Below are 12740 nucleotides of genomic sequence, written 5' to 3'. Positions count from 1 at the left end.
TCTTTATCTATTCATCTGTCAATGGACACTTAGGTTGCTTCCATGTCCTGGCTATTGTAAATAGAGCTGCAGTGAACATTGTGGTACATGACTCTTTTTGAATTACAGTTTTCTCAGGGTGTATGCCCAGTAGTGGGATTGTTGGGTCATATGGTAGTTCTAGTTTTAGTTTTTTAAGGAACCTCCATACTGTTCTCCATAGTGGCTGTATCAATTTACATTCCCACCAACAGTGCAAGAGGGTTCCCTTTTCTCCACACCCTCTCCAGCATTTATTGTTTGTAGACTATTTGATGATGGCCATTCTGACCGGTGTGAGGTGATACCTCATTGTAGGTTTGATTTGCATTTCTCTAATGATTAGTAATGTTGAGCATCCTTTCTTGTGTTTGTTGGCATTCTCTATATGTTCTTTGGAGAAATGTCTATTTAGGTCTTCTGCCCATTTTTGGATTGGGTTGTTTTTTTCATATTGAGCTGCATGAGCTGCTTGTATATTTTGGAGAATAATCCTTTGTGTGTTGTTTCATTTGCAAATATTTTCTGCTATTCTGAGGGTTGTCTTTTCATCTTGTTTATGGTTTCCTTTGCTGTGCAAAACCTTTTAAGTTTCATTAGGTCCCATTTTAAATTTTTGTTTTTATTTCCATTTCTCTAGGACCTGGGTCAAAAAGGATCTTGCTGTGATTGATGTCATAGAGTGTTCTACCTATGTGTTCCTCTAAGAGTTTTATAGTGTCTGGCCTTACATTTAGGTCTTTAATCTATTTTGAGCTTATTTTTGTGTATGGTGTTAGGGAGTGTTCTAATTTCATTGTTTTACATGTAGCTGTCCAGTTTTCCCAGCACCACTTATTGAAGAGGCTGTCTTTTCTCCATTGTATATTCTTGCCTCCTTTATCAAAGATAAGGTGACCATGTGTGCATGGGTTTATCTCTGGGCTTTCTATCCTGTTCCATTGATCTATATTTCTGTTTTTGTGTCAGTACCATACTGTCTTGATTACTGTATCTTTCTAGTATAGTCTGAAGTCCAGGAACTTGATTCCTCCAGCTCCGTTTTTCTTTCTTAAGATAGCTTTGGCTATTCGGGGTCTTTTGTGTTTCCATACAAATTGTGAAATTTTTTGTTCTAGTTCTGTGAAAAACGCCATTGGTATTTTGATAGGGATTGCATTGAATCTGTAGATTGCTTTGGGTAGTATAGTCATTTTCACAATATTGATTCTTCCAATCCAAGAACGTGGTATATCTCTCCATCTGTTGGTATCATCTTTAATTACTTTTATCAGTGTCTTATACTTTTATGCATACAGGTCTTTTGTCTCCTTCGGTAGGTTTACTGCTAGGTATTTTATTCTTTTTGTTGCAGTGGTAAATGGGAATGTTTCCTTAATTTCTCTTTAAGATTTTTCATCATTAGTGTATAGGAATGCAAGAGATTTCTGTGCATTAATTTTGTATCCTGCTACTTTATCAAATTCATTGATTAGCTCTAGTAGTTCTCTGGTAACATCTTTAGGATTCTCAATGTTTAGTATCATGTCATCTGCATACAGTGACAGTTATACTTCTTCTTTTCCGATTTGGATTCCTTTTATTTCTTTTTCTTCTCTGATTGCTGTGGCTAAAACTTCCAAAACTATGTTGAATAGTAGTGTTGAGTCTGGGCAACCTTGTCTTGTTCCTGATCTTAGTGGAAATGGTTTCAGTTTTTCACCATTGAGAACGATGTTGGCTGTGTGTTTGTTAGAAATGGTTTTTATTATGTTGAGGTAAGTTCTCTCTATGTCTACTTTCTGGAGGGTTTTTATCATAAATGGGTGTTGAATTTTGTCAAAAGCTTTTTCTGCATTTATTGAGATGATCATATGATTTTTACCCTTCAGTTTGTTAATATGGTGTATCACATTGATTGATTTGCGTATATTGAAGAATCCTTGCATTCCTGGGATAAACCCTATTTGATCATGGTGTATGGTCCTTTTAATGTGCTTTTGGATTCTGTTTGCTAGTATTTTGTTGAGGATTTTTGCATCTATGTTCATCAGTGATACTGGCCTGTAGTTTTCTTTTTTTGTGACATCTTTGTCTGGTTTTGGTATCAGGGTAATGGTGGCCTCGTAGAAAGAGTTTGGGAGTGTTCCTCCCTCTGCTATATTTTGGAAGAGTTTGAGAAGGATAGGTGTTAGCTCTTCTCTAAATGTTTGATAGAATTTGCCTGTGAAGCCATCTGGTCCTGGACTTTTGTTTGTTGGAAGATTTTTAATCACAGTTTCAATTTCAGTGCTTGTGACTGGTCTATTTTTTCTGTTTCTCCCTGGTTCAGTCTAGGAAGGTGGTGCTTTTCTAAGAATTTGTCCATTTCTTCCAGGTTATTCATTTTATTGGCATAGAGTTGCTTGTAGTAATCTCTCATGATCCTTTGTATTTCTGCAGTGTCAGTTGTTACTTCTTTTTCATTCCTAATTTTATTGATTTGAGTCCTCTCCCTCTTTTTCTTGATGAGTCTGGCTAATGGTTTATCAATTTCGTTTATCTTCTCAAAGAACCAGCTTTTAGTTTTATTGATCTTTGCTACTGTTTCCTTCATTTCTTTTTAATTTATCTGATCTGATCTTTATGATTTCTTTCCTTCTGCTAGCTTTGGGGTTTTTTTGTTCTTCTTTCTCTAATTGCTTTAGGTGTAAGGTTGGGTTGTTTATTTGAGATGTTTCTTGTTTCTTGAGGTAAGATTGTATTGCTATAAACTTCCCTCTTAGAGGTGCTTTTGCTGCATCCCATCGGTTTTGGGTCATCGTGTTTTTATTGTCATTCGTTTCTAGGTATTTTTTGATTTCCTCTTTCATTTCTTCAGTGATCCCTTGGTTCTTTTGTAGTGTATTGTTTAGCCTCCATGTGTTTGTATTTTTTATAGTTTTTTTCCAGTAATTGATATCTACTCTTATAGTGTTGTGGTCAGAAAAGATACTTGATTCAATTTCAGTTTTCTTAAATTTACCAAGGCTTGATCTGTGACCCAAAATATGATCTATCCTGGAGAATGTTCCATGAGTACTTGAGAAGAAAGTATATTCTGTTGTTTTTGGATGGAATGTCCTATAAATATCAATGAAGTCCATCTTGTTTACTGTATCATTTAAAGCTTGTGTTTCCTTATTTACTTTCATTTGGGGTGATCTGTCCATTGGTGAAAGTGGGGTGTTAAAGTCCTCTGCTATGATTGTGTTACTGTCAATTTCCCTTTTTATGGCTGTTAGCATTTGCCTTGTGTATTGAGGTGCTCCTATGTTGAGTGCATAAATATTTACAATTGTTATATTTTCTTCTTGGGTTGATCCCTTAATCATTATGTAGTGTCCTTCTTTGTCTCTTGTAATAGTCTTTATTATAAAGTCTATTTTGTCTGATACGAGAATTGCTACTCCAGCTTTCTTTTGATTTCCATTTGCATGGAATATCTTTTTCCATCCCCTCACTTTCAGGCTGTATGTGTCCCTAGGTCTGAAGTGGGTCTGTTGTAGACAGCATATGTGTGGGTGTTATTTTTGTATCCATTCAGCCAGTCTGTGCCTTTTGGTTGGAGCATTTAATCCATTTACATCTAAGTTATTTATTGATGTGTATGTTCCTATTACCATTTTCTTAATTGTTTTGGGTTTGTTATTGTAGCTCTTTTCCTTCTCTTGTGTTTCCTGCCTAGAGAAGTTCCTTTAGCATTTGTTGTAAAGCTGGTTTGGTGGAGCTGAATTCTCTTAACTTTTGCTTATCTGTAAAATTTTTAATTTCTCCATCGAATCTGAAAGAGATCCTTGCTGGGTAGAGTAATCATGGTTGTAGGTTTTTCCCTGTCATCACTTTGAATATGTCCTGCCACTCCCTTCTGGCTTGCAGAGTTTCTGCTGAAAGATCAGCTGTTAACCTTATGGGGATTCCCTTGTATGTTATTTGTTGCTTTTCCCTTGCTGCTTTTAATATTTTTTCTTTGTATTTAATTTTTGATAGTTTGATTAATATGTGTCTTGGCATGTTTCTTCTTGGATTTATCCTGTATGGGACTCTCTGCGCTTCCTGGACTTGATCGACTATTTCCTTTCCCATATTAGGGAAGTTTTCAACTATAATCTCTTCAAATATTTTCTCAGTGCCTTTCTTTTTGTCTTCTTTTTCTGGGGCCCCTATAATTCGAATGTTGGTGCGTTTAATGTTGTCCCAGAGGTCTCTGAGACTGTCCTCAATTCTTTTCATTCTTTTTTCTTTATTCTGCTCTGTGGTAGTTATTTCCACTGTTTTATCTTCCAGGTCACTTATCCGTTCTTCTTCCTCAGTTATTCTGCTATTGATTCCTTCTAGAGAATTTTTAATTTCATTTATTGTGTTGTTCATCATTGTTTGTTTGCTCTTTAGTTCTTCTGCGTCCTTGTTAAACATTTCTTGTATCTTCTCCATCCTATTTCCAAGATTTTGGATCATCTTTACTATCATTACTCTGAATTCTTTTTCAGGTAGACTGGCCTATTTCCTCTTGATTTGTTTGGGCTGGTGAGTTTTTACCTTGGTCCTTCAGCTGCTGTGTACTTCTCTGTCTTCCCATTTTGCTTAACTTACTGTGTTTGGAGTCTCCTTTTCTCAGGCTGTAGGTTCATAGTTCCCATTGTTTTTGGTGTCTTCCCCCAGTGGATAAGGTTGGTTCAGTGGGTTGTGTAAGCTTCCTGGTGTAAGGGACTGTTGCCTGTGTTCTGGTGGATGAGGCTGGATCTTGTCTTTCTGGTGGGCAGGACTGCATCCAGTGGTGTGTTTCGGGGTGTCTGTGACCTTATTATGATTTTAGGCAGCCTCTCTGCTAATGGGTGGGGTTGTGTTCCTGTCTTGCTAGTTGTTTGGCATAGCGTGTCCGGCACTGTAGCTTGCTGGTCGTTGAGTGGAGCTGGGTCTTTGTGTTGAGACGGAGATCTCTCGGAGAGCTCACACTGATTGATATTATGAGGGGTCGGGAGGTCTCTGGTGGACCAGTATCCTGAACTCGGCTCTCGCACCTCAGAGGCTCAGGCCTGACACCTGGCTGGAGCACCAGACCCTCTCGGCCCAGTTCATGCCCTTCCCATGACTCTGCCAGCTCCTGCCTCCAGCCTCCCTCCCTTTGGGTTTGATCTTTACTTCCCACTCTGGGTGGGGGGCAGAGGGCAGTGCAGAGGATGCCAGTGGGCAGTTGCCCCACTGCGTCCTCATTCACACCCCACGCCAGGCTTGCTGCGTCTCTCCCAGTCACGGGGCAGGGTCCTCAAAGACAGCCCGACTGCCGGAGAGATCCACAGATCCGGCGAGGAGCCTTGCCTGCATTCTTTTTCTGAGATCATGGATCATCTTCACTATCATTATTCTGATTATTTTTTTCTGGAAGGTTGCCTATCTCCACTTCACTTAGTTGTTTTTCTGGGTTTTTTATCTTGTTCCTTCATCTGGGACATAATCCTCTGCTGTTTCATTTTGTGTAACTTTCCGGGATTGTGGTTTTTGTTTTGCAGCCTGCAGGACTGTATTTCTTCTTGCTTCTGCTGTCTGCCCTCTGGTGGATGAGGCGGGAGGGACTGGTGGTGGGTAGAGCTGGGTTTTGTCCCTCTGGTGGGCAGGGCTGTGCTCAGTAAAACTTTAATCTGCTTGTCTGCTGATGGGTGGGGCTCTTTTTCCTAGTGTTGGTGGTTTAGCCTGAGGCAACCAAGCACTGGAGTCTACAGGCTGTTTGGTGGGGTTAATGCTGGCCTCTGGGAGGCCTCACGCCAATGAGTACTTCCCAGGACTGCTGCTTCCAGTGTCTTTGTCCCCACAGCGAGCCACAGCTGTTCCCTGCCTCTGCAGGAGACCCTCCAATACTAGCAGGTAGGTCTGGCCCAGTCTGTTATGGGGTCACTGCTTTTTTCCCCTGGGTCTTGGTACACAAAAAATTTTGAGAGTGCCCTCCAAGAGTGGAGTTTCTGTTTCCCCCAGTCCTGTGGAAGTCCTGCAGTCAAATCCCACTGACCTTCAAAGCCAGATTCTCTGGAGACTCCTCCTCCCATTGCTGGACCCACCAGCTGGGAAGCCAGACATGGGGCTCAGAACTTTCACTCCAGTGGGAGAGCTTCTGCTGTATAATTGTTTTCTAGTTTGTGGGTCACCCACCTTGCAGGTATGGGATTTGATTTTATGGTGATTGCGCTCCTCCTACTGTCCCGTTGTGGCTTCTCCTTTGTCTTTGGATGTAGGGTGTCTTTTTTTGGTAGGATCCAGCGTTTTTTTTTTGTCAGTGGTTGTTTAGCAGTTAGTTGTGATTTTGGTTTTCTCTTAAGAAGAGGTGAGTGCCCATCCTTCTACTCTGCCATCTTGAGGTAATCCTCAGTACTGATCTTGAGAGTAAGAATGGGGGACAGGCATGGATTCCAAAAGAAGGAAAAGAGCTCCCACTTTGAGGAGCTTACACTCTCATTTTACACTCAGCTGTTGCCCTATTGCCAAGCAGCAGGATGAGAAGAATATTCATATTGACATACTGGCAAACATTTACATGTTTTTTTTTGTTTTTTTTTTTTAAACATCTTTATTGAAGTATAATTGCTTTACAATGGTGTGTTAGCTTCTGCTTTATAACAAAGTGAATCAGTTATACATATACATGTGTTCCCATATCTCTTCCCTCTTGCATCTCCCTCCCTCCCACCCTCCCTATCCCACCCCTCTAGGTGGTCACAAAGCACCGAGCTGATCTCCCTGTGCTATGCGGCTGCTTCCCATTAGCTATCTGTTTTACATTTGGTAGTGTATATATGTCCATAACACTCTCTCACCCTGTCACATCTCACCCCTCCCCCTCCCCATATCCTCAAGTCCATTCTCTAGTAGGTCTGTGTCTTTATTCCCATCTTGCCACTAGGTTCTTCATGACTTTTTAAATTTTTTTTTCCTTAGATTCCATATATATGTGTTAGCATACTGTATTTGTTTTTCTCTTTCTGACTTACTTCACTCTGTATGACAGACTCTAACTCCATCCACCTCATTACAAATACCTCCATTTCATTTCTTTTTATGGCTGAGTAATATTCCATTGTATATATGTGCCACATCTTCTTTATCCATTCATCCGATGATGGACACCTAGGTTGCTTCCATGTCCTGGCTATTGTAAACAGAGCTGCAATGAATATTTTGGTACATGACTCTTTCTGAATTATGGTTTTCTCAGGGTATATGCCCAGTAGTGGGATTGCTGGGTCGTATGGTAGTTCTATTTTTAGTTTTTTAAGGAACCTCCATACTGTTCTCCATAGTGGCTGTATCAATTTACATTCCCACCAACAGTGCAAGAGTGTTCCCTTTTCTCCACACCCTCTCCAGCATTTATTGTTTCTAGATTTTTTGATGATGGCCATTCTGACCGGTGTGAGATGATACCTCATTGTAGTTTTGATTTGCATTTCTCTAATGATTAATGATGTTGAGCATTCTTTCATGTGTCTGTTGGCAATCTGTATATCTTCTTTGGAGAAATGTCTATTTAGGTCTTCTGCCCATTTTTGGATTGGGTTGTTCGTTTTTTTGTTATTGAGCTGCATGAGCTGCTTGTAAATCTTGGAGATTAATCCTTTGTCAGTTGCTTCATTTGCAAATATTTTCTCCCATTCTGAGGGTTGTCTTTTGGTCTTGTTTATGGTTTCCTTTGCTGTGCAAAAGCTTTTAAGTTTCATTAGGTCCCATTTGTTTATTTGTGTTTTTATTTCCATTTCTCTAGGACCTGGGTCAAAAAGGATCTTGCTGTGATTTATGTCATAGAGTGTTCTGCCTATGTTTTCCTCTAAGAGTTTGATAGTGTCTGGCCTTACACTTAGGTCTTTAATCCATTTTGAGTTTATTTTTGTGTATGGTGTCAGGGAGTGTTCTAATTTCATACTTTTACATGTACCTGTCCAATTTTCCCAGCACCACTTATTGAAGAGGCTGTCTTTTCTCCACTGTATATGCTTGCCTCCTTTATCAAAGATAAGGTGACCATATGTGCGTGGGCTTATCTCTGGGCTTTCTATCCTGTTCCATTGATCTATATTTCTGTTTTTGTGCCAGTACCAAACTGTCTTGATTACTGTAGCTTTGTAATATAGTCTGAAGTCAGGGAGCCTGATTCCTCCAGCTCCACTTTTCGTTCTCAAGATTGCTTTGGCTATTCAGGGTCTTTTGTGTTTCCATACAAATTGTGAAATTTTTTGTTCTAGTTCTGTGAAAAATGCCAGTGGTAGTTTGATAGGGATTGCATTGAATCTGTAGATTGCTTTGGGTAGCAGAGTCATTTTCACAATGTTGATTCTGCCAATCCAAGAACATGGTATATCTCTCCATCTATTTGTATCATCTTTAATTTCTTTCATCAGTGTCCTATAATTTTCTGCATACAGGTCTTTTGTCTCCTTAGGTAGGTTTATTCCTAGATATTTTATTCTTTTTGTTGCAATGGTAAACGGGAGTGTTTTCTTAATTTCACTTTCAGATTTTTCATCATTAGTATACAGGAATGCAAGAGATTTCTGTGCATTAATTTTGTATCCTGCTACTTTACCAAATTCATTGATTAGCTCTAGTAGTTTTCTGGTAGCATCTTTTGGATTCTCTATGTATAGTATCATGTCATCTGCAAACAGTGACAGCTTTACTTCTTCTTTTCCAATTTGGATTCCTCTTATTTCTTTTTCTTCTCTGATTGCTGTGGCTAACATTTCCAAAACTATGTTGAATAATAGTGGTGAGAGTGGGCAACCTTGTCTTGTTCCTGATCTTAGTGGAAATGGTTTCAGTTTTTCACCATTGAGGACAATGTTGGCTGTGGGTTTGTCATATACGGCCTTTATTATGTTGAGGAAAGTTCCCTCTATGCCTACTTTCTGCAGGACTTTTATCATAAATGGGTGTTGAATTTTGTCGAAAGCTTTCTCTGCATCTATTGAGATGATCATATGGTTTTTCTCCTTCAATTTGTTAATATGATGTATCACGTTGATTGATTTGCGTATATTGAAGAATCCTTGCATTCCTGGAATAAACCCCACTTGATCATGGTGTATAATCCTTTTAATGTGCTGTTGGATTCTGTTTGCTAGTATTTTGTTGAGGATTTTTGCATCTATGTTCATCAGTGATATTGGCCTGTAGTTTTCTTTCTTTGTGACATCTTTGTCTGGTTTTGGTATCAGGGTGATGGTGGCCTCGTAGGATGAGTTGGGGAGTGTTCCTCCCTCTGCAATATTTTGGAAGAGTTTGAGAAGGATAGGTGTTAGCTCTTCTCTAAATGTTTGATAGAATTCGCCTGTGAAGCCATCTGGTCCTGGGCTTTTGTGTGTTGGAAGATTTTTAATCACAGTTTCAATTTCAGTGCTTGTGATTGGTCTGTTCATATTTTCTATTTCTTCCTGGTTCAGTCTCGGCAGGTTGTGCATTTCTAAGAATCTGTCCATTTCTTCCAGGTTGTCCATTTTATTGGCATAGATTTGCTTGTAGTAATCTCTCATGATCGTTTGTATTTCTGCAGTGTCAGTGGTTACTTCTCCTTTTTCATTTCTAATTCTATTAATTTGAGTCTTCTCCCTTTTTCTTTTGATGAGTCTGGCTAATGGTTTATCAATTTTGTTTATCTTCTCAAAGAACCAGCTTTTAGTTTCATTGATTTTTGCTATTGTTTCCTTCATTTCTTTTTCATTTATTTCTGATCTGATCTTTATGATTTCTTTCCTTCTGCTAGCTTTGGGGTTTTTTTGTTCTTCTTTCTCTAATTGCTTTAGGTGCAAGGTTAGGTTGTTTATTCGAGATGTTTCCTGTTTCTTGATGTAGGCTTGTATTGCTATAAACTTCCCTCTTAGAACTGCTTTTGCTGCATCCCATAGGTTTTGGATCGTCGTGTCTCCATTGTCATTTGTTTCTAGGTATTTTTTGATTTCCCCTTTGATTTCTTCAGTGATCACTTCGTTATTAAGTAGTGTATTGTGTAGCCTCCATGTGTTTGTATTTTTTACAGATCTTTTCCTGTAATTGATATCTAGTCTCATAGTGTTGTGGTCGGAAAAGATACTTGATACGATTTCAATTTTTTTAAATTTACCAAGGCTTGATTTGTGACCCAAGATATGATCTATCCTGGAGAATGTTCCATGAGCACTTGAGAAAAATGTGTATTCTGTTGTTTTTGGGTGGAATGTCCTATAAATATCAATTAAGTCCATCTTGTTTAATGTATCATTTAAAGCTTGTGTTTCCTTATTTATTTTCGTTTTGGATGATCTGTCCATTGGTGAAAGTGGGGTGTTAAAGTTCCCTACTATGATTGTGTTACTGTTGATTTCCCCTTTTATGGCTGTTAGTATTTGCCTTATGTATTGAGGTGCTCCTATGTTGGGTGCATAAATATTTACAATTGTTATACCTTCCTCTTGGATCGATCCCTTGATCATTATATAGTGTCCTTCTTTGTACATGTTTTTAAATGAATTTAATTTTTCAGTTTTTAAGTGGCCTTCAGTAGATACGTTCCTATTGGTGATATAACACAAGGAAGCTGGTATTTGGAAAATTCACTCATCTATTTGATTTCCTCTCAAGAGCTAATTCCGAGGTGTGCATTTTACTCATGGCTACATGTAGTGATTAGATAAACTAGATAACTGTTAAATCTCTAAGGTAACTGTTAAATCTGAGCTAGTTTAAAATGTGATTGCAGGGGTTCTACCCTAGCCACGTTCTCTACTGATCTGTTGCTCTTTGCTTTTGGGATCATGGAAAGAAAGAGAGGGGGAGAAATGTTGAGGGAGAAGGATTATGGTATATGAGGAGCACTCCTTAGAAGTTTGAACTCACTGGGTTGTAGAATTAGATATAGATTCAGAGACTTCCCTTCCCCCAAATCACTGAAGCTGTGATAAGAGTTAATAGGTGCTACTATCTAAGGTATTCTCTTTCTTAGTCCACTCATGGAGCTAAGCAACAATGTAGACATGAAAAATGAACTTTTATTTGAATTTGAAGCACATCGTGTGAATTTTTTTCCTACAGCACATATATGGTCTGGCTGAGGCATAAATTGAGAGATTGGGAAAGGATAGTCTTTGATTTAACTTTTGCCACCAACAAATCACATGTCAATAAACAAGAGTTAATTGAATACAATACATAGCAAAAGTCAAATGCTGTATTTGTAAGCATTTCTCCAAAGGTGTGAATATTGCAGTCCCCAACCCACCGAAAACAAAATCAAAAGCTGTTTATTCACACTAGTGGGTGTGTTTAGCCCTAGGTACCCAGTGTTGGCCTGGCCTTTGTAATTGACTTGAGTGCTTCTGCCCCAGTCATTACAAAGCTCCCATCTCAGGGCAGGACAGTGAGAAGTCGGGCATGAGTCTTGCTGATGGCTTGTCTTTTCCAAAGCGTGTTTTGTGGAACTGGGCCTTTAGGACTGCAGTTTCCTGCACAAATCTTGGCCTCCGTATTTTCTCCTGCAGTCTGGTTTCTGGTTTGGATGCGCCCAGATAACCGGTGACACCCCACAGGAAGTAAGTGTATAAAAGGCCAGAGGCCACGGTTGTTCATGGGAGGAGGACTACCTGGCAAATGTGGGTGGTTTCCATGTGGAATACTGTTGAGAAGTGCTCCAGGGCAGGGACTGACCAAACTTTTTTAGTGGTCGAGGCGCTTGTCTGAATTTCTTGGGATGAAAATCATTCCCAGCAGGTCGCTGGTCTCATCTGGTTGCAAGGATAAGTCATGTTTCTTTTGCATCTTTTCAACACATTGACCTTGCAACGTCTGCACGTGGAAGCGTCTCAGAAGCGTGACCAGGGTGACCTTCATCATCACCATGGCAATGTATTTTCCCGCACAGGCCCGGGGCCCAAAGCCAAATGGCTGAAAGTACCTGTAAGGAACCTAGGAAAATGATCAGACAATTAGCCAGAGAAATAAAGGCTAGAGTCATGCATATCTGTTTGATTCACCCTTGAAAACACTGTGAGTCAGAATGCTCGGTTTCGGCGACTTGGCCATACTGCTCCTTCACGGAGAGAACTGACTGTAACTCAGATAAGCCTCTTTCTCCCTCCAGTTTGATTCACCCTTTGTGATACAGACACGACCTCAAACAATCCCCAGTTTTGCTTTTCATGTAAATACTCAACTAGCTCTGTGGGAAGACCACGGCTTTACTGCTGTTCTGCCAGTCATTGAGGCAAAGATTGTTTTTGTGCCAGGCCATATAACATGATAAAAAGGACTAATTTAGGCAAACTTGTGGATTCCCCACCTATTAGTGCCAAGGATCTAAATATTTTTAATCCCCGTTTGGGCTCACATAGTGCCTGGCACTTAATAGATGCTCAATAAATTATTTTTGACCAATTACCAACATGGCATGGGTTGCTTATATAGAAATGGAATGAATTAGAGAACTGGTTTAACTAAGATCATATCTCTTCCCCATATGCAAATGGAAAAAGGGAGCACAGCGGGAACTATTTGGATAATTCAGGTTAAAACAAATCATTGCCTAGAATTTGACATAATGGAGGCATAATCACCAGTACACTTCAGTTATAGAAAAAGAACAAGATGAGGCTCTTCTAATTACCAAGTCCTATTTAGAATGGGGCCTAGTGCTTGTGGGGCCATTTGGGAAACCAAAGGCCCACTGCAAAAACCAAATCTTTTCTTCTCATTTGATTTCCATCTGAAGCAGA

The 12740-nt window shown here is 39.5% G+C and overlaps 1 protein-coding gene across 1 annotated transcript in view; it reads right to left on the bottom strand.

Moving 5' to 3' along the window:
- Nucleotides 1-11685: 11685 nt before the first annotated feature.
- LOC133085203 (aromatase-like) overlaps nt 11686-12740 on the bottom strand; it is a 31474-nt gene continuing 30419 nt past the window's right edge. The window contains exon 10 of the mRNA XM_061182135.1: nt 11686-11934. Within this exon, the coding sequence (XP_061038118.1) occupies nt 11686-11934 (249 nt within the window). The remainder of the gene's footprint in view (nt 11935-12740) is intronic.

This window comes from Eubalaena glacialis, chromosome 2, assembly GCF_028564815.1.
Source record: "Eubalaena glacialis isolate mEubGla1 chromosome 2, mEubGla1.1.hap2.+ XY, whole genome shotgun sequence".
Classification (NCBI taxonomy): domain Eukaryota; kingdom Metazoa; phylum Chordata; class Mammalia; order Artiodactyla; family Balaenidae; genus Eubalaena; species Eubalaena glacialis.
Note: the sequence above shows the minus strand (reverse complement) of the source record. Positions and strands in the feature narration are given on the sequence as shown.